Source organism: Gracilinanus agilis, chromosome 6, assembly GCF_016433145.1.
Source record: "Gracilinanus agilis isolate LMUSP501 chromosome 6, AgileGrace, whole genome shotgun sequence".
In the NCBI taxonomy this organism is placed as follows: domain Eukaryota; kingdom Metazoa; phylum Chordata; class Mammalia; order Didelphimorphia; family Didelphidae; genus Gracilinanus; species Gracilinanus agilis.
This window is the reverse complement of record NC_058135.1, coordinates 271,263,316-271,285,851: the sequence shown is the minus strand read 5'-3', so window position 1 is coordinate 271,285,851 and position 22,536 is coordinate 271,263,316. Positions and strand designations below refer to the sequence as shown.

General features: G+C 42.6%; 1 protein-coding gene across 1 annotated transcript in view; it reads left to right on the top strand.

Annotated features, from left to right (window-relative positions):
- AMBRA1 (autophagy and beclin 1 regulator 1) overlaps positions 1-22,536 on the top strand; it is a 190,131-nt gene that overhangs the window by 105,669 nt on the left and 61,926 nt on the right. The window contains exon 12 of the mRNA XM_044681373.1: positions 22,142-22,252. Within this exon, the coding sequence (XP_044537308.1) occupies positions 22,142-22,252 (111 nt within the window). The remainder of the gene's footprint in view (positions 1-22,141; positions 22,253-22,536) is intronic.

The following is a 22,536-nucleotide window of genomic DNA, read 5'->3' as shown; positions in this document are numbered from 1 at the left end:
TGTGAAAATAATTACTTTGTGGGCATAGAGATATAACCTGAGGTGGGGGGAATATATCTAAACCTAAATCCATCAGTCAATTGATAGATCTAATACTCTCACATCCCAGAAAACAGCTGTACTGTTTCTTGCAGGCTCTCTAAACTACATTTCAAACTCCCGCTCCACTTTTTCTATTTTAACTATAGCTTTATCTGCTACTCCTTCTTTAGGCAGTTTTTCTGGAGCTTTGCAGGTCCTGGATTGCCTCCTTGAGCAATATACTGATAGCTTTGCCTTCTTCAGACAAGGGTCAGCAACTTTGTTCCAGTCTGAGTAGAAAGAGACTCCTTTTCTGTCTTGGACATTCCACTGGGCATTACAGCCTTTAATGAGCATTGGGAACCTTTGAAGTTTCTCTACAAACACCATCCTTCAGTATGTTTTCTCCTCAGTGTTTCTTTAGAATAAATCCATCAAACTCATGGCAGGGGGAAGGAACATGCTTTTTAGTTAACAAGTTCTTGGCTTTCCTAGAGGCAGGATGATTTCCTTTTTATGATATAATATCCAGAAGCAAGCCAGAAGTTGGGTGACTGGGTCTCTCATTTTGACTTTTCTACTTATTCACTGTCAGCTTGGGTAAAGCACTTAACCTGATAAATCTATCTTCATCAGTGAGACTCTTGTGCTACACCTACCTTTCAGGGATTAATTATGGAGGAAAAAAAATCCAACAGAGTACCCTGAGCTCTGTGAAGAAAGGCACTTTTTTTGCTCTTCTGAAAAGCTTATTATACTTTATTAACATTCAGCTATTTAGCAGCAACTGAATTCCTTGCAGAAATTGTCCTAGAGCCTACCTGACTTGAGGTATCCAAGAGACGAAGTGCTTGAATAGGAAGAAACAGTCAGAGGGCTCCTTTGTCGTCGTCGTTGATTCCAGGGAACTTCTAAAGGTACCCCTTGAGAGGTGTTGATGAGTTGTGAAGAAGTCCCTGGCTGCTTCAGCCCTCAGGACAGGGCCTTAGGCCAACTACACTGTGCCCTGGTTTCCCACTGTCTTCCCTACATTTCCCTGTTGTGGGCACCTGCATCTGTTCAGTCACTGGAGTTCACAACCCAGCAGGCATCCTGGCTTGCTTGACTCTTTCCTATACCTCATATCGAATCAGTGGCCAGCTCTTCTGGATTCTTCATGCCTGGCTAGCCTGTTTTGCTTCCATTCCTTTCTCCTCTCAGGGATGCTACCCCAGGTCAGACTCTCATCATTTCCATCCTGTGTTATTATAGTAGTCTCTTCCTCATCTGTGTGCCTCCAGTCACTCCTTTCCACAGTTTGGCCTCCCCATAGCTGCCAAATGGTTTTCTTTCAAGCACGAGCCTGGCCAGATCATTCTGCAGCTTGAGAATTTTTTGTGGCTCCCCAGGGACTCCAGGATAAAATACGAACTGCTGGATTTGTCGGTGAAAACTCATCACAGAATGATGGGGCAGCTAGGTAGCACAAATGGCAAGTCACCTCATCTCTCTGTCTGCCTCAGTTTCCTCAATTATAGAATGGGAATAATTATAGCACCTCCCTCCCAGGGTTGTTGTGAGGATCACATGGAGAATAATTATAAAGAACTTATCATGGAGAGCTGGGTGGCTCAGTGGATAGAGCACCAGCACCAGAAATGGAAGGTCCTGAGCTCCAGTCTGGCCTCAGGCACATCTAAGTTATGGGACTCCTGGCAAGTCACTTAAGTCCTATTGCCTAGCCTTTACTGCTCTTCTGCCTTGGAACCAATACATAGTATTGATTCTAAGATAGAAAGTAAGGAGCAGCTGGGTGGCTCAGTGCTTTGAGAGCCAGGCCTAGAGATAGGGAGGTCCTAGAGTCAAATCTGGCTTTAGATACTTCCTAGCTGTGTGACCCTGGGCAAGACACTTAACCTCCATTGCCTACCCTTACCACTCTTCTGCCTTAAAACAAATACACAGTATTGATTCTAAGATGGAAGGTGGGTGTTTAAAAAAATAAAAAATAATTTTAAAAATCAGATGGAAGGTAAAGAATTTTTTTTTAAGCTTATCACAGTGCCTGGCACATGGGAGGTACTTAATAAAGGCTTACTCCTTTACCGTCTTGCCTTACCTCCATACCCCACAAGAAGACTAGTCTTTAAGTAATCAATAATTTTGACTACAGCAACTCAATTAACATTGTTTTGAGACATAGAGGACTATGATCTCCTTGGATCTAGGTCCCATCAACCCTTCTCACTTCTCAGAGGTCCATAGATAGATTTAAAGGGGTCTGTGAACTTGGATGGAGAAAGAATTACCCTATTTACTTCAATATACTTGGTTTCCTTTATAATCCAGTGCATTAAAAACCATGATTCTGAGAAGGAATTGCCAAGTTCCACCAGATGCTAATGGTGTCTGGGCCATGACACACCCAAGAGTGCTGTTAGTCCATAACAACACACTGCTGATCTTCTTAAGGACTTGAATCAAGCTACCAACTCCAGCCTCATGTTCATGAGTCCTATAAACTTCAATCCCATAAACACTTATTAAATGGCTATTCTATGTTGAGGCCTGGTGGGAACAGTAACAAAGATGAAACAGTCTCTACTCTTATGGAGCCTGCAATCTACTATGGGAAACAACAGAACACTATGAAGTAAATATGTGCTAATGAAACAGGAATCAAAGCTGGGTGATGGTGGTGGGGAGCACTAATAATAAATCAATCATGAAAAGCCTCCCTTAAAGGAAGCAGGGATTCCTGGAGGTAAATGTGAGGGGGCAGAACATATAGGACAGTCCATGAAAAGTCACATTTGAAGGGGCAGCAAGGTGGCACTACGGATAGAGCTCCAGAGCTGGAGTCAGGAGGTCCTGGTTCCAAATATGACCCTGGGCAAGTCACTTAACCCTGTTTTCCTAGCCCTTGCCCTTCTGTCTTAGTTTTTATTAGTATGACAAAAAGTAAGAGTTTTTTAAAAAAAGAAAGGCAGATTGCAGGATTTGCGTGTTTGCTTTCAAAGACTAGTAAGCAGACCATCTTGGTTGGAGCATAGGAATACAGGCAGAAAACTGTAAAAATAAGTGGCAGACTGTAAAATAATATAGGGAATGGATTGATTATGGGTAATAAACTGATTTTTAGATACTCTGCTTGCAAAGTATCTTCAATTTATAACAGTGAAGTGAAGCTCATAAGTGAACTTCCCTTCAGGGCCAGGCGCAAGGACACTAAAGAGACTCTTATTATAGAAAAGTAAACTATTTATTGAAAATATAAGGATAAAAAGGATTTTCAACTCTAAGGGATTCTAACTCCAGCCAAATAAAACTCCCTGGTTCCGCAAGGAACTGCTTCTCCTGTGTCCACAGGCTACACTGATCTTTCTTGATCTGACTAACCCAAATTTTTAGTATTTTAAATAAACTAAAACTATTATCCTTATAATTCTTAACTTCATCTCCAAGTTATGAAAATAATAAAGGCTAGCGGATTGAGTCTCAATAAGAACCACATTAGGACTCTGAGTCTTGGCAGACTCAGAGTCCAAACCAAAGACCAGATCTTTCTTTGACCTTCTCAGAGTTAAAGCAATCTATAAAAACAGTAATAGTCAGTCACTAGTGTTTCCTAAATTGGAAAAAAGACAACACTAAGCTCCTTCAGATCTTTCCCTCCTTTCCTTCTACGTCAGATAGAGAGAGACAGAGATAGAGACAGAGAGACAGATAGATGTTACCTCCTCCAAGCCCTCATGGAGAGTCTGTGAGTGACTGTCAACTGCCAGACACCAACTGCCACTCCCAGAGAGAGTAACTGTCACATAAAAAACCTTGAAACTGACACTGGCTCAGCTCTGTTTGAAACTCCAATTCTTTCTCAAGCCAGCTTCTCTACTTCTTATCTCTAAACTAATATAACAAGACCTAATTTCTAATATCACACTTAAAATTTTACCCCCTTTGAGCAGATGGAGAGATAAAAAAAAAAATCTTTCCTGTATGCTCACTATTCTATGTAATTCTAAAGCTATACCTTACATCAGTGATTCCCAAAGTGGACACCACCACCCCCTGGTGGGTGCTGCAGCGATCCAGGGAGCGGTGATGGCCACAGGTACATTTATCTTTCCTATTAATTGCTATTAAAATTAAAAAAAAATTTAATTTCCAGGGGGCTAAGTAATATTTTTTCTGGAAAGGGAGCGGTAGACTAAAAAAGTTTGGGAATCACTGCCTTACATTATTATTATATTCTCCACCCCCCACCCCCAAAAAAAATAGCCTTAATCTTGTGCTTATCTTATCCTATTCTTATTGCTACACTTTATCTATGCTAACCTGTACTAGGGATATGAATCAAAGAAAATAAAATTTCAATGAAAACATTTGCACAAATGCAAGTGTAAAACATACAATTACAGACTTTTTTAAACAAAAGAATTGACATATAATGAATCTGGAAAGAGGTCCTATATCACTTGGACATTATATTTTACATATTCTAGTATGCTCCAAGAGCCTTCTTATGAACAGAGGCCATTTACATAGCTCTATTGAGAGCTGGAAATTTGTCCAAATGTATTTTTTGGAATTTGTTCAAATTAATTATTCGGTGACTAAATGGATTTATAGGCAGTTTTCCTTTTCCTAAATAACCTATGTTATAGTCATGTATTGTTTTTTTAGCTGATGGAAACCAGCCTATACCTACCTATCCTCACCTTTTCCCATCCCAGACCGAGACACTTCCCCATTCCCTTATATTAAGGTGGCAGTTTAAGAAAGAACCCTGAAAGTCTCTAAGATGGTGAAGAGATATCTGAAAATTAAAAGGATTTTTTTTTTAGCTTGACATATTTAGGTTGAACTTCTTATCACTTCTCAAATAGAGTAACATGGGGAACTTACCCAAAAAGCCAGATAGGGCATAATAGTCAGATCATGAAGGTCTTCCTTCCAGTGCCAAAGGGAGAACTTTCTATTTGCCAAGAAGCAGTGTGCAGATGCTGAAATCTTCTGTGCCCTGGTGCCCTGGACTGACAGTTCTCTGATTTCAACACAATATTTCAAATGGCTCCTGGCCAGAAGAGAGCTAGGACATCACTACCACCAGGAGGTAGTCACACTAACTGCAGGGGTTTGGGAAAGAGCTTCTGAAGGCTGTGACACCTGAGCTACAAGAGATGGAAATGAGGAGGAAGAGCATTCCAGGCAAGAAGCTGAGAGATGAGATATCAGCCCGTGGGCATGTTTGGCCGGAGCACAGGCTGTGAGAGGGAGTGCCACCAGTCTGGAAATAGGTGGAAGCCACTTTTTTTTTTTTTTTTTTTTTTTAAAGCTTACCGTCTGTTTCAGAATCAATGTGGAGTATTAGTTCCAAGACAGAAGAGTGGTATGGGTGTTAAGCAGTGGGATTAAGTGACTTGCCTAGGGAGAGTTAGCTAGGAAATGTCTGAGGCCATATTTGGACCCAGGACTTCCTGTCTCTAGGCCTAGTGCTCTATACATGGAGCCACCTAACTGTTCCTGCTAAGTTCTTTACAATTATTATCTCATTTGACCTTCACAGCAACCCTGGGAGAGAGATGCTATTATTATTCCTGTTTTACAGTTGAGAAAGCTGAATCAGATAGGGACTTGCCCAGGGTCACACAACTGGACAGTGTCTGAGGCTGGATTTGAATTCAAGTCATCCTGACTATTGACTACTTAGTCTTGTGACATTCCTTACTAAACTTAACCAGACTATCAGTCCTTAAATAGCAAATAGCACAAGTACCATTCTGGTCTACTTAGAGAAATAGCATCGTATTGTCACAGAGACACTAGACTTGAAATTTTGAGAGGCCTATGTGAGTCTTTTTATCTTTTCAACTTTTTATTTTTCATTTCTCAAAGGCAAGATAATGCTTATATTACCTTCCTCACAGAATTGTGAGGAAAACTCTGTATAAATGGGATCTGTTTTCATTATTCTGTATCCTTTACATTCAGCCTTTTCTACTTTCCAGTGGTATAAACTCCCCTTGGAGATCTTAGAGATATACTCATGCCATGATAAAATGTCCCAGGAATACTTTAATAAAGGCTTTCCAGTTGGCTGTCCTTGGTTCATTAGACATTTTCTCTTTGGCCTTCCTAGATGGGAGTATGGACTCACAAGAGGGCCTTTGGGCCATTGTCCCCTCCTTTGACTCAGGTAATATGTGAGTACAGAAAAGAGAAATAAGCCTGGCTTTGTGAAATAATTAGTCTTTGATCCTCCCTGGTCTTTTAATATTTCAGATTTTGAGAGGATTTTAAATCACAACTTGGTCATAAAATTTATTGGAACTTAGCCACACTCTGCTAGTTTCATTATTGTTTTACTGAATTGTGAAAAACAAAACATTTTAATTACTTTTGATTGTATCAAGGCGAAAGAATGGGCCATTATATTGGGTTGAAACAGAGACTTATAAAATTCCTTGCCAAGTATTCAGAAGGAGCTTTGTGATTGGTGCAATCTCAGGGTCTCATGCAGCGTATGTGGGATCTTCTGGAGCCCTTCCATTTGATGGTTTAAAATTAGGATGGATACATGTGGATGTTTTTGGTTAGGTCTAAAGTGGATTGTCAATTGATCCTTCAGATCATTTTTAATGATAGGGGTGTCTGCATCCCTAGTCCATTTATCTTCTTCGATTTCTTTCTTAATCCTCAATTGAGGGTAGGGGTTAGGGGTGAGCAGCTAGGTGACTTAGTGGATATAGAGCCAGGAGTTCCTAGGTTCAAATCTGGCCTCACACTTCCTAGCTGTGAGATCCTGAGAAAGTCACTTCAGTTGCCTAACCCTTACCACTCTTCTGTTTTAGAGTTGATACTAAGACAGAAGGTAAAGGTTTAAAAAAAAAATCATCAATCGCATTCTGTATTAACTAAGCAGTTGGAGAAAATGAGGAGAGTCATCTGCCCAGTCAGCCCATTCCAAACTAGATTAGCTACTTGGGTATTGAATGTGCTAGTGTGGCTTACGAAACATCTTAGATCTGGAGGTATGTTGCCTCCAACAGTGTTTTATCTTTGTTATGATTATTTCCATATTTTGTAGTACCTTGTGTGTGCAGACAGGGTCATGAAGAGCTCAGAACTGCTCCTGGACATAGGCCCTCTCCATCTACACCTGGTTTATCTGCCATGTTGCCTTTCCTCATGGCCTTAGCTTTGGCCAGGCTGGACAGTGGACTCTGCCATCTCCTGATTGCAGTAGTGTTTGTGTTCTATACTGCTCTTTTGGTAATTTTCCTTTTTTTGATGGTGATATTTGTATGCCATATTTCCCCAGCCCTGAACACAGCCCATCCATGCCTTCTGTTTCTATATGTTACCCCCCACCCCCATGGCACTCACAGTGTGATTTTGGAGTCAGTGTTCAGTCCTCATTGAGGAGTTGATGCTCTCCATCAAAAATTAAGAAGAAAAAGCTCTCTGAGCTGAAATACTCTCCTGGGTTAGACTTATGTAATCCACAAAGCCCTTCCTACTATGACTTTCTCCACCTGACTTCCAGGCTGGGCCACTCTGGACTGGAATAGCTGGCATCACTCTTTTTAGTTGATAGTTCTCATCTCTTTTTGTTCCTGGGGTACTTGGCATCTTGCCTCCATAGTTTACTTTCTGAAGTCAGGGACAAAGGACTGTTTATTGTGGCAGGGTGGGAGAACTAAGAAGCAGCTAGAGCAGGAGCTTTGCGATTTCCTGATCTAGATCCCAGCTCATACCGGCTCTGTCAGTCTGAAACCCAAGGCTGGAACTCCCTTTCCTGGTGTTCCTCTTGTGGGTTCAGGTGGTTGAGTGTTTTCTAGGTTGTATCAGCTGTGCCACACTAGGCCTTCCTGACCTAGCAGCTGCAGAAAGAAGGCTCCTTTTTGAGTGCTGAATGTTTTCTGTATGGATTGTCTCCCCTGTTAGAACATGAGCTTTATGAGAGCAGAGTCTATATTTCTTTCCTATGTATGTCCTTACTTCTTAATAACAGTATTTTACACTAAAAAAAGGCACTGAAATGCTTCATTCATTTGTTCATTCATTGACCCTGTCTTCCTTCTCTCACAGCTCTCACCAGACTCAGACATAGAAAAGAAAAACAGAAACTAAGCCGAGCAGCCTTTTCCACCATTTTCTTTCCTTCCTTTAGCTCATTCTCTTCTCTGGAAGAGCAGCAGACAGCAGCATTCTCTCCTACTGAGTTCAAGGACTCATGGCAGTGTCTGACACATCTCAGTACTAGGAGCTGTCCCTTTGATTACTGGGTTGAGTATCTAGCCACCTAGGCCTGAGTGGCTCTGTGCAGTTGATAGGTTAAAGCAATCAAATATAATCACTCTTCTCAGGGAAAATGTTTTCCCTAGAGGGGAATTTTCCTCACTTGTCATTTCAAAGCTTGTTTTTCTGTGATGGAGGCCTTGCTGGATCCCTGGTGTCCCTGCTCCCTGAGCCTCTGCTAACATCTTGAATGCTTGGAGGGTTTCCATAGTGTTCATCTTCTGCCTCACTTTCTCTCTGTCACCTGCTTCTCTCTCATTGGAATCCATTCCATTGCTCCATTCTGTGTATTGTTTGCAAGCCCTTCATTAACTGTCATTGGAAAGTGGTGTTTTAGCCTCAGCTTTCATGCTTTTCAGTAGAACACAAATCAAAATCTTAAGGCTGCTCAGCATTTCTTAGAGTGGAAGTCCCCTCTCCTTTTCTGATTTTTCAGAGCATGAAATGGCCATGCTAATGGTATTAGGCTGGAGGCAAGAGCCTTACACAAGGCTGGATGAAGGCCTTCTTCTGGTATAGAATCTCCCAAGGCCATTTAGGGGAGCTATTTAGGCTATGTCTGATGGGAAGCCTCTCCCTGTTTGTTTTGGATATATTTGGGCAGAGTAGTCATTTAGTGAAGATTGTTTCTTTTTTCCCAATTTATTTCTAAATTCCTATTGATATATCTGACATCTGCATAAAGTAACCTTTTCAGGAATCCACACTGTTTGGAAGTGAAAGATATGATTATGTTTATTAGACATTTGGAGTTTGGGAGCTGTGACAGTCATTTAACAAATATGTTGGGCTCCTACTATGTATAAAGGACTGTGCTTGGTGCTAGGAGACAAATAAGCACAATTCCTGGCCTTATGTAGCTCACAGTCTACTAAGAAAGTAAGACACAAACACATAAAGCTCTAATACGAAAAATTACATAGTAAGTGCATTAGATGTAAAACCAAAGTGTTATCTTTCCGAGCCAAGGGAGGTCAGGCTTCATACATATATTGTTCTTCAGTTGGGCTTTAAAGATTGGGTTGGGGAGCAGCTAGGTGGCTCAGTCGATAGAGAAGCAAGCCTAAAGATGGGAGGTCCTGGGTTCAAATATCATCTCAAACACTTCTTTGCTGTGTGACCCTGGACAAATTACTTGAACTTTATAGCTGCTCTTCTGCCTTGAAACCAATGCACAATATTGGGTCTAAGAAAAAAGGTAAAGGTTAAAAAAAGAAAAAATTGGGTAGGGATTCAAGAATAAGAGAAGTGGGGACAATATCATAGTTACAAGCATGAAGAAAGTAGAATGTATGGTACATTCAAGGACTAGATAATTGTCCCAATTTCACTACAATGAGGAAGGGAGAATGTGGGATATACCCAGAAAGGTAGAAGGGCCAGATTGTGGAGTGCCTTTCCAGGCCAGGGAATTTGAGTCAGTGTGACAGTGTCTGACTGGGTGTCATTCTCCTTCTAGAAAGCTTTTAAGAATTCTAAATGTTTCTTCTTAAACTGGTTGAGGGGACTTTCTCAGCACTAAAGGGATACTTTGGCTTGAGTGAGTACAAGAGATGGGTCTATGGCACAATGTTCCCTGTGAGCGTTTTGTATTTCTCTCCCAACAAGAGTGTCACAATGTTCCTTGTGAGCGTTTTGTATTTCTCTCCCAACAAGAATGTCACAAAAGGGAGAACCTTCCTTCTACTCTTTGTGGTGGCCAACATGTTTGCCCTAGAAGTTGAAGTGCCTGCCTTCTGGCTGGCAGCCTGGCTTTTGTGAGCTCACTTAGTTAAGTAGCAGCAGGCTGAGGCTTTTCTGTGCCATACACAGAAAATATTCAGACAGAAAGGAAAGTGAAACCGGCCTTCATCTCTTTTTTCTTTCCTTTATGAAAAAAACCCTCTTCCTGTCAGTCAGTTGTTTGCCCCAGGCCTTCTCAGAGATTCCTCTGACCTAGCATGAACAATCAGCTCTTCACGGTAAGATGTCTGAACCATCAGGGTAACATGCATGGAATAAGCTTTAGGCCAGGCATCTGTCTGCATATTTGGTTTCTAGAGTGAAGCCAGGAAGATGGTGGCCAGGAGAGTGCTGCTTTAGAGGGTTGAGTCTGCATTTACCAGGTTCTGCAAAGGCTGCTGCCTCCTTTTTTCTCCAGATTTGGCAGGGTAAGCTGGATTAATCCAAACTTGAAACACATACTGCTTTGGCTACCCAACGAGGTTAGTTATCTTTTATGGTAACTCCCAAGGCAGCTGAACATTTTCCTCTCTCCGAATCTCAGAAGTTCAGAATGAGTCTGCCCTGGGGAGTTCCATTCTCACATCCCACCAGACTGGACAAGACTTATTACCCTCTGGGGAGGATAATGTGGTGCATCAGCAAGACCACTGCATTTGGATTCAAAGGAACTCAGTCTGAATCCCAATTCTTTCTTCTCTATTAAATTAATCACTTAACCTCTATGAGCCTCAGTTTCTTCATTCATAAAGTAAAAGCTTTGGACTAGATGGCCTCTTAGGGTCTGTCCATATCTGAATCTGTTAGCCTTTGAACATTTAAAGGAGCAAATCTCTAAACTCATGTCTATGTGGTTTCTTTACCTAAAGTGTCTCCATCTTTCCTTTGGGTGATATCTGATGGCTGTAATTTAAATTATATTCCAAGGTTTGGTGTAGTTTAGTTTCATCTGGTCATTTAGAACAATTTACCATTTACCATAGGCCCATTTCTTTATATGTGTGATGGTTTTGTGGTTTGGTCATTTCAGTTGTATCTAACTCTTTATGACCTCATTTGGGTTTTTCTTGGCAAGATCCTGGAGTGGTTTGCCATTTCCTTCTCTAACTCATTCTCGTAGATGAGGAACTAAGGCAAACAGGGTTAAGTACTTGCTTAGGGTCACATAGCTAGTAAGTGTGTGAGGCCAAATCTTGAAGATGATTCCAAGCCAGTGTTCCATCCACTTTGCCACTTAGCTGCCTATATGTGTGATGGAGGCACATGTAAATGAATCTGTGAACAGTATTCGTGAAAAACAAGTTTGTCTCATTTAGTGACTCAGTGAATAGAGAGCCAGACCTGGAGGCAGGAGGTCCTGGGTTCAAATATGACGTCAGACACTAATTAACTGTTTGACCCTGGACAAGTCACTTAATCCCAGTTGCCTAGTCATTAAATCATTCTCCTGTGTTGGAACTGATACTCAGTATTGATTCTAAGATAGAAGGAAAGGGTTTAAAAAACAAAAACAAAAGCTTAGCTTAGGTATACAAGAAACATTATCTGGCAGGATTAGAAATGCCCTTCCTAGATATTCCCATGAGTCATTTTTTGAATATATGTTGAACACTTAACAGCATATCTAATGCTATTCTTGATTCTGAGAAGGCATAAAGAATGTGAAGAATAGGCCCTCTGCTCTCAAGTACCTTATCATCAAGGGAAAGGGACCAGGCAAGAGATGATGCAGACACAGCTGTACAGACTGGACCTTGGAGCATTTATGAGGAAGTGTCACTGTCCTCACACAGAAAGCTGAGGATCTTATCTTACTATGTGAGTGCAGATGGGCGGATAGAAGCAACTTTCTCTTCAGTTTAGGGAGGCCTGGTGATGGAATGGAATTCATCTTCAGGAATGGAAAGGCAAGCAAATTGTTCTCTAACTTCTCCAGACGTCCCATTACTATCCCTCACGAGGTGGCTTATTGCTTGTACTTCTTAACTGTGTTTGGCATTAATGTCTAAATTGTGAATGTCTAATTAGAAACTATTTCTAGGGGCAGCTGGGTAGCTCAGTGGATTGAGAGTCAGGCCTAGAAAAGGGAGGTCCTAGGTTCAAATCCGGCCTCAGACACTTTCCAGCTGTGTGACCCTGGGCAAGTCACTTGACTACCATTGCCCTCCCTTGCCACTCTTCCACCTATGAGCCAATACACAGAAGTTAAGGGTTTAAGAAAAAAAAAGGAAAGAAACTATTTCTAGTAGTTTCTTACTCTCTCTTCTTGTGAAGAGTGCTCTGCCGGCCCCTCCCCCCCCAACAAACAAACAAACAAACAAACCATAGACCTGTTTTTGTGTCAGTTCTAAAGTCTGGCCTGTGTGTGAATGGAATAGACTGGGGTTCTCTTCTGAACCACATATCACTCACTATGCCTCCTTCTTTCATGTATCTCAAACATAAAAATGTAGTCTTCTTTGCAAAGGGAGTTGAGTTGAAGGTGGAAAATAGCCTGGGTGGTGGTGGAAAGGGGTTGTAGTGGTCAGAGAGGGCATCCCCAGATTTCCTTTTCAAGGATACCCTTGGCATGGTTCAAATGTGACTTTTGTTCATTCCTCTGCCACAGGAAAATCGCTGTGCTTCAGAAGGCACTCTTTGGCTTTCCGAAGATAATTAATTACTTCATTGTCAGCAGCAATCAAGGAGATTCTTAGCTGCTCTTGTGGGAAGTCAAAAAGGTCCACAGTCTGACGGACTTCTCTATTTCAAACGGCATGTAGATCTGGGACTGTCAGCTTTAGAGTCTGCTCTAGACAACCTCGCTGACTTTGACCCCAATCTCCCTCACTCTCAAGTTCTCCTGTCATGAGAAAAGAGCCCTAATTTAGAGTCTGAACTTGGCTTTAAGGCCTAGCTTTGCTGTTGCCTACCTACATTAACTTAAGACAATGCACTTCCCTCTCCAGGCTTCAGTTTCCCCATGTGCCATGAGTGAGTTTGATTTAATATTATTGGAAGGCTCTTCTAATTCTAAAACTGTGGTCCTCTTCTCCCCATATGCCCGTCAGGATCTTTTCTCTTGACCCTTAGTGATCAGCCACGGTCCCCTTAAGGACCAGTGACAGGTCCCTGGCGGCTGCTGGATTGCATCAGGCTTACTGGATGCCCCCTTGTCCAGGGTGTAGTAGGATGAATTCTGCAGCTGGAGTCCTATTTGGATCCTTCTTCTCTGTATAAGAAATCCTTGCAGAGAGGCCTTCCCTCTGCTTAGTGCTCATTTTACCACCTGGGAAGCGAAGGGATTGGCCATCCCTTCCAGTGCCCAGATCTGTTGTCTTACACAGGGCTTGCCGTATGGATCAGGATAGTGTTTTGAATTGGCATCTTTGGCAGGATGTTGGGAGCCTTATCTGCCTTAAGGTCAGGCTGGACCCTGTTTTCATTTCCAGACCCAACCCTTGGTTTCTCCACGTAGTTGTGTATCCTGAAATGTGCAGGTGCTGATCCGACTTGCCCACCCCCCTCCCCTTTCTAAGCTGGGCCCCCTAAGGAGAATGTAGGCTCATAGAGCAGTAATTCACGTGTAGGTGGCCTGCAAGAAAGTTTTTAACAAAAGAGTTGGTTAAGAAGCTGATTTATTTTCCTGCTTAACTCTTGTCATGTGCTGAGTGGGGGCGGAAGAGGAGGGGAGGGTGGGGAATAGTGCTGCTGACAGCATTTATCTTCTTTTCTGCCATCTCCCAGTGTTTATTACCTTGTGATCGACAGACAAGGAAAGCTGCCAGTCAAACCCACGTTCAGCACATTGCCATTTCCCTCAGTGCAGATTTCAGGGTTTTTAAATCTGCATCCTCACTGCAGCAGGGAAGGTTCTTTCCCTCCTGCTGTTGACGAGCCCAAGACCCTCTGGGGTTGCTCTGTGTGATCGCTTGAGCTTCCACCAACAACCAGAACTCCAGAAGTCCTAGGAGCGTATGTCATAGGGCTGGCGAGAGCTTACATCTCTCTTTCCTCTCTCCTCTCATGTCCAGGAAGCACTCCCCATCCCCATTGTCCCTCACTGCTGACCCATCCGAGTGAGGGGTTTTGTCTTTCTGGGAGCCCATCTGAGTGAGGCGTGGTATTCTCATCCCAAAAGTACTGGGACCCAAATATAGCCAGTGCAGTTTAGGGGGAGGTGGGAATTCAAGTCATTCTGAATACTCATCCACCTTCATGCCTTTTGTCAGATGAAAGCCCTGCCCAGTAGGAATGCCTCTCTTCCCTCCCACCTGAGTTTCCCCTCAGAAAAACACCTCTTGGGTTGGGAACCTGCCTGTTCCTAATAAAGCTCTTAGTAATATGAATTCTAGTGAATGTGTTTGTTTTCATCTTAAATCATTTTGTGAGTAGAAGAAATGGATGATATATCTTTATTTGTAGCTGAATTCTTTCTTAATTGCATGTCCCAACTCCATCATTAGTGTCAGAGGAGCAGACTTATTAGAACAATGCATATTGAAAGAGCTGGGGTCTGAGGGACAGCCACATGAGGTTAATTTGCCTAGGGTGGTGGAGTTTGGCATACCGGAACCCAGACAGCTGCCAGTGATACTGTCAGTAGAATGAATTTAAGGATTTATGATGCCAGCATCCCTGCAAGGATCTTTAGAGATTATCTGGCCGAATCTCTCTTTTTAAGAAACAGTTGAGGCCCCCAAAGATTAAATGACTTGCTCAGTTCATCACAGGTGTGTAGAGACATAACAGAGGTAATAAGGAAGTCATTATAAGGTAGACCTACATGCGCATTTATAAAATGCTCACTATGTGCCAAATACTGTGCCAAGTGTTGAGGTTACAGATGCCAGAGAGCCCTGCCCTCAAGGGGTTTATTATCTAATGGGGGCAGCCAGTACATGAGGGGGCATTGGAGAGGGGTAGAAGTGGGAGGCCTAATGCCACAAAGAACCTGGTGAGGAGGGAGCCAGGGAATCTCACCCATCAGTAGCCATAAGGACATGGAACTCAGGGTTTTGGACTTCCAGGCTGCTATTCTTTCTACTACACCTTGCTGCCATATTTAATGATGGTTTCTGCTTTAACTCAACCATATGTAAAGATCATATCCATTTCAAAGGCCTCTCTGCTTTCAGTGAAGAGATTAATACAACTCTGAACTCATTCTTTATTCATGTATGAGAATCATTGCCCAAGTCTACACCCATCTTATTGAATCTCTGGTGCCCTCTCTAGAGGGCACAGTATCCCATATGCTTCAAGGGTTATTAGCAGCTGGATAAGCACCTTAGAGTCCAAGTCTTGCCCAAATACTTCATTTTTCTTGTGAGAAAACTGAGGCTCAGGAAGCTAACTTAGCCATGGTTACCTCGGCACCAGTTGGTAGAACCCAGATGGGCACTTGGGTCATCTGGGTCTAGATTCACTCTTCTTCCAAGTATACCACCATTTTCTGATTACGATCACTCATGGGTCATCTCCTAATGCTTCCTAGTGAGTATCTGACTTGGTTCACCTCCTTTTCGGGATATTATTAGGACTCCTAGGCTGTTGAGTTAGTGATGAGACATTTAGAAACCTGGCTTTGGTTGTGCTGAAGTGAGACACTTAGAAAGTGCTGTTTTTATTGGTCCCCACCTCTCCCGGGGAAACCAGGACCTTGCTGGGACAAGCTAACATTGGACCTTATGGTAGCTCTGGGTGCACCACTGAGCCAGCTCTCTAAAATTAGAGGCATCATCTTTTGTCTCACAAATCCCATAACTGGCTGCCAGCCGCCACACAATGTTTATACTCAAGTTGACATTACATACATTTATTCACCTAATGGAGCCCATTGTTGTTTGGCTGCCTTACCAGTGACTTTGTGATTAAACAGTCCGGGCCTGGCCAGACATCCATCATGCCAACTTCATCAGAATCACCAGTATGGCGGCCAGTGTGATATGGCATCATGGGTGAAGGTTTTGTTGTAGGTGAAACTCCCCAGCAAATCAAAGCCTCCCCTCAGGTTTTATTTTTGGCTTACTAGTTGGAATACCATGCTTACCTTCTGGCTTAGCCCCAGGCTAGGGTGAAGGCTCAGCTTTTGGCTGTGGGGAGTCTGAAAAAGAGCTGTTCTCACTAGAGAGAACTCCCTGTCTTCCCTTTGGCATTTTTACTTTGAGTTCAACTTATCCTCCAGTGTAAAATGGGAAGGCTACGAGGTGTAACAGGCTCTGATAGTAGCCTGGCCACTCTCAGAACCTCAGTTTCCATCCATAAACTAGGAGGCATCCCCCAGAGTTATTCCACACACTCAGAGCCACAATTCACAGAGCTCTGAAAGAAGCCCAGTGAGATAAATGGGACTTCTGCTGTTCCCATTGCCACCAGACTTTCTGTCTCCTTGTACCTGGTGGCTAGGAGGAAAGGCAGCCCTCTAATGATGGTGATAGCAATAGCATTTGCAAAGTGCTGTCCATAGAGTTCATATGATCCTCACGATATAACCTTGGAAAGTAGGTGCTGTTATTACCCCCATTTTACAAATAAGGAAACTGAGGTAAACAGCTGTGAAGTACCTTTCCCAGGATCACTCAGCTAATGAATATCCAAGGAAAGGTTTACACCCAGGTCTTCCTGACTCTTACCTATTGTGCCACCTGGATGAGATGATCCCAGGGAGTCTAGGGGAATTGATAGGGCAACAGGCTAAAAAAAGGGAGGCTCTTCAACTTGGAATAACAGAGGCTGAGAGAAGACCAGTAAAGAGATTCTTTACAGTTAAAACCATTTCTTGTGAAATGGAAAGAGGGAAGATGTTGTTTTATCCCCATTTTACAGATGAGAATACAGTCTCTAGGAGAAACTGACTTGGTCATCACACAAATGTAAAAGTGGTAATTCCCTCCGCCAGTGCAGGCCAGTGGTCAGAGTACAACCCAAGAGCTGTTCAGAGCATTCCTATTGGCTTGCTCAGAATCACAGCCAATGTGCATCAGAGGTGAGACCTCAGTCCAGGGCTTCCTGACTCTGAGACAGGCTCTCTGTCTGCTGTGCCATACTGTCCCTCAAACCTTTTCAGGAAAATATGTTCAGAAAAGCCTCTAGCTATTTTTAGTAAACTCTAAAGAAAAATTGGATTTATTCTCTTGGTGGCCATTTCAGTAAAAGTCTCCGACTGGGGAGAAAGAGGCTTGTGTGACCCTAGGGCCTTAGATGGAAAGGTCAGTGCTGGAAAATGAGCTAAAATGAACATGAATGTAGTACTTTTATGGCTGGGGTGTTCTCAGACTAAATTTTGATTCTGCTATCCAGGAAGAGAAGGGACCATTTCCTTTCTTAAGACACCATTTAAAATACATGTTGAAAAAATGGCACACAATCTGGCCCCGTCTTATGTCCACCTAAGCTTGTGCTGCACGATTCTGTGAGAGGTTTGGGTGAGAATGATTGGTTGTTCTCTTTGGGCCATTCAGTCTCAGCTCCGGTAGCCAGTTAGCTGATTTCTCAGCTCTTTGCACATTGTCAGACAGAAGGGATGGTTAATGATTGTGTTTTCAACCCAATCAGTATTCCCTCCCCAGGCTTCTGTTCCCATTCCATCTTCCCAGCAGCAGCAGAGTCAAAGGCAGCTGTCATGTGTGAAGGCAGCTTCAAATAGAGCAGATTTTGCAGGGCCAGGAATACAGTTTAACCCTTTCCTTTCTCTCTTCACCACCTACCGCTTTCTCTGCTACCAAAGCTGGGTGTACTGCTACACTTACTAATGACTCCTGGTTCTTAAATCATTTCCCCCAAACCATTCCTAGCTCCTTTCTTCTGTACCCTCCTTTTTCTTTGCTCCTCCCTCCCTGCCTCTCTTCCCCATCCCCTAGGCTCCCCTTCAGGTGCTGGGAGAAAATGTTTATCATTCTTCTTTCCACGCATCAAAGGAGATAAATCTGAGAAAAGAGGCAAAAAAAAGATCACAGCGCTGAGTTCAAGGTGTGGTATGGCTCCCCACATCTTGCCAGGGTGTTGTAAGCTGTTTCTGAGGCTTTTAGAGCTTGTCAGGGAGACTTGGAAAGCTTATCTCAGAGCCAGGAATGAATAGCTTATTTTTTGTCATCATTCTTCCTTCTCTGGTTACCATATCACTGACTTTGGGTTTCTTCCCTCATTTTTGTGATCACATGCTCTTTCCCTTGGATGGGATCCTCATTCCATGCCTTCGCCCAGAGTCCTCAGAGAAGCCACATATTGTACTAATTTTACTTAGCATGCCATGGAGAGAAAGAATTCCATGCCAGGGTACAAGGTATCTGTCAGCCAGGTCTGACAGTATCCATCTGAACTATTCCATTCAGAACCTGGTATTCTATTTGCCTATTTCCAGCCCTTGACTCTTTAGGGAGGGAAGTTGGAGAAAGTCTCAGGGACCAACTACCACAGTCAAGTTCTTTTAAGCTCTTACCTGCTCTCTAGGCCAAGGGTTCTTCCTAAGGACCAGTGTTTGCCATTCCTCATCATATCTACTTGTCATTGTCTACTGTTGTAGTTGGTGACTCATTAAACTCAAGATTCTTAACATTTCATTGTCATGGATCCCTTTGCCACAGTCTGATGAAGCCTTTGAACTAAAAACAATATTTTTAAATGCATAAAGTAAAGCAACATGCAAAGGTTTACAAAAGAAATCAATTATTTTGAAATATAGTTACAGATTTAAAATTAAGAACTACTTATCCTTTAAATAGTAAATTTGAAAGATTTCTGGTTTTCAGCCTGTCTGTGATCTAGTAAGTGGAGTCAGCAGGTAGAAGTTTGCTAAAGAGTATTCTGTAACTTTTTGCTGTCCTGTATTGGCCATCTCCATTACGGAAAAGAACTTTTTAGTAAACCAGTGTTTTTAATGGTGATCTCATAAGCAACAGTCCCTTTGGTGAAATCATAGCACAGAGTGAAGGTGCAAGCCCTCTGTTAGTCTGCTTATCACCTAAAAGGGCTCAAAGAAACTGAAGGGACTAAAAATTCCCAGAAAGGTGTCTAGGGCCCTAGTCTCTGGTGCTCAGTAATTTCTATGTAAATATTTTTGAGAATGAGCCCACAAATAAGTTTCTTCTGGCATTATTCCTTTGCTTTCATTTGGGTGGTCAGAGGCTTTTTTTGTTTGTTTTTGCCTTTATTTTTGTTTTTTTAAAGCTATATGGAAGCTGTTCTTGCATCTTGTTGCAGAGAGTTACGCTAAATTGGCCTAGAACTCTGCCACCAGACAAGCACCATGATCTGTTGCTGGCATCACTAATGTTTTAATCTATGGTTTGTGTCACTGAGATCTGTATCTGTCTAGTGCCAGACTCCCTCCTTCACTAGAGCATTGGAAGGAAATCTCTCCTGTTTGAGCTCTTTACAAAGATCTGGTCTAAATGTGTCTCTGATTGCAAGATTTCATTCTGTGACATGTGGCTTTGGATGGATTAGCTACTTGGTTACTCAGGATTGCAATTAGCAGACCTCTAACAGTCATTTGAGCCTCAATTATACTCTTTTCTCCAGTGTTATTTCATTATTCTTATTCAACCAACATTTATTAGGTATATTCTAGACACAAGAAGAAATAGAAGGTTAGGTGTGACTCACAACCTCTGCTCTCATAGAGCTTACATTCTATCCAGGTTGTAAGACACAGAAAGGCTCCTGTAGGGTTGAAGGGAAGGTGATTATTAGGAATGGGTGATGGAATGGCTTGGTGGGGTGGAGAGAGAGACAGATTGAGAGACAGAGAGAGACAGAGAGATCAAGAGTCAGTCTTATCTAACCAACTAGTCTGGAAACTCCTAAAGTACAAAGGACCCTGTAGTATATTTCTTTTCAATCCCTGCCAACACTTAGCATAGTGTTATGCATATAGTAGACAGTTGAATGAATGAATATATGAACTGGCCCTCTTCCATTTCATTTGGATTATATTATATGTTTGCCTGTTAGCAACTGAATAAAGGGAAATAGAGGTAAGTTTATTTGAAGAAGGCACTGATCTAGGGATCCTAGAGTAGAAGGAACAGCTGTTTATGTTGTCAGGATCAAGGGATGGTAGATGGTAGGAAGGCAGAAGGGACTAGGCAATCAGGTTTAATTGGTATAAGGAACTCTTAGGTGAAGAAACTCCTTCCATCAATAAAGATGAACACCTCTGCCACTTAGAGTTTTGAGAGTTGCCTGGGAGGTTAAGGGACTTGCCTGGTACACCTAACAGTAGCTTCCCTGCATCCAGCTCTGAGAGGCCAAAGATCACACAGTAAACAAGGGTCTAGGCAAGGGTACAAACCGTTGGCTGCTCTTTCCCATAATGCCACATTGCCTCTCTTGACATGGGCCTGCTCGAAAGCCTGTTTTCTTTGCCCAGGGGACCCAGCAAAATGAACCAGATTTGATAATAATGTTGGTGAAATATTTTTATCTCATCTGGTAAGAGAGGGTGTTTATGCCTGCTGAGCAAGTGGCCATAGGAGCCATAAGAGCAAATTGGATCCAGTGGCCCCTGTGCATGATCTGCCTGAGGCTGTGGACAAGACTACATCTTTCCTGGGTCTTGGTCAGTTCAGTGTGTTGCTGTGAGGAAGAGTTTAAAAACAAACACATGGCAAATCATAGGGGTTAGATTTTTAACTTAGTGGCTTCGCCCCTCAGATGCCTCCTAACCCCTGCCCGTGGCAACTTTAACTGGGACAAACAGGCTAATCAGACATTCTTCCTGGAAGGAGCTCCCTGAAGAGCTGCACGACTGGCCACCAGATTCTCTTCTCATGCCTAGTGGCTGAAGTGGTAACTAGTTCTTGATTTTATGTAGTGGGTATAATTAAATAACAAGGGTAGCAGAGAAACCTGCTCCTCATTGAAAAGATGGAGGCAAAGAGAGAACCCGAGTTTTTAAATCCTGGTTCTACCACTTGAGAACTAGTGAGACTCAATTGTCTCATCTGTAAACTTCGAGGGCTAGACTCAATGAACTTGAAGGGCTTTTCCAGCTTTCCATCCTATGAAAACCTTTTGAAGCTCCATTTAGAATCAGCGGACAGAGGAATCCAGGGATGGCTCTGTTCATTGTGACAAATGGAAGGCAAGCTTTCATGTTGTCAATTCCCCTAAGTGGGAGCTGATTGGAAGCAGAGCATACCACTTGGAAAGCTGGCATCATCCATTCTCTGTTCCCAGGAGGGTTTGGCTATGTCTAATCAGAGGGGTGGGTGTCTATGGAATGTATCTCCAAAGGAGGAGGAGGAGAAAATGACATGTTCATGGAAGTGAAATACAACTGCAAATTATAGTGTCACCCTGTTTTTTAAAAAATCCATTTTTTATTTAATTGGTTGCCAAGGAAAAAAGTGTCATACGGAAGTCTATATCTCAGAGAAGTTAAACCATGAGACATTAAAAAAGAATGGGAATTCAGGGAAATTCTCGTGGGGGGATTATAAAATATAGCCTTAATAAAAATATTCTGATGCTGCAAAGCTAGACTCATAAATTTCTGCTGCATTAGATGCCAAGGGGTCCAGGAGAGATCAACAAATATCATCTCATTTGTTCTTGGCTCTCTTTTCCAATCTAATCAGTTCTTTGCTGTCTTCTCCCCAGGGGCAGCATCATTTTGGAGTGCTTTAGTGGGAAGAGGGCCACATACAAAGGAGAGAAGCTTCTTTCAGGCAGCATTGTCTATTCCAAAGATAACCAGAAGCTGAAGAGCTTCTTCACATCTTGTTGCTTTTGCTTCCACCCTGCTATGACTGACCCACCCCTAACTCCTTCAGCTCCCTCCCTCCCATTTTCCCACTCTTCCTACTGTTTGTATTACTTCTCATTTGTCTCTCCTAGTGTTGTGAACCCACTAGACAGGGATAATGCCCTTTCTTGGTGTCAGGTACCATACTTAGTGACCCAAGTAATAATGCAGAGTTTAAATAATTAAAGTAATAATTTTGTCATGTTGTATCTTACTAGGAAAAGAATATCTCTTGCTTTTGGGACAATGAGGGGTTTAGCTATTCCATTCTCTTCCTCATTTTTAATTTCCCTCCTCTTTCTCAAGAACCTCAATGAAGTCTCCTTTTGTTTTCTGATGGAACTTCTGATTGACTAGCTAATGTTTCTTTGCCTTTTTCCTATATAGGTGCAGTAATTGGTGATGGACAGTCTGCAGTGGCCAGTAACATTGCCAACACCACGTACCGGCTCCAGTGGTGGGACTTCACCAAGTTTGACCTGCCAGAAATCAGCAATGGTAAGCCAGAGTAGACTCAGGGGGTAGACCTTTCCCTGGAGAGACAGAACCAGAGAGGTACGGAAAATGTTCACTTCTGGATGTGCAAAATAGTCACTTTTCCCCTCGAATATCTTTGTAGAGATTTCTCTGCCCTTCTGCCCCTGACTAGTTACTTCTATAATCTGAATCAATAAGTACCCAACAGAGGTCTCTCCTTTCCATTGGGAACTGGAGTGGAGCAGCCAGTGAAGTGTGTTGGGGGGAAAGTCAGGAACAAGAATAAGCAGCAAGAGTCATACTTC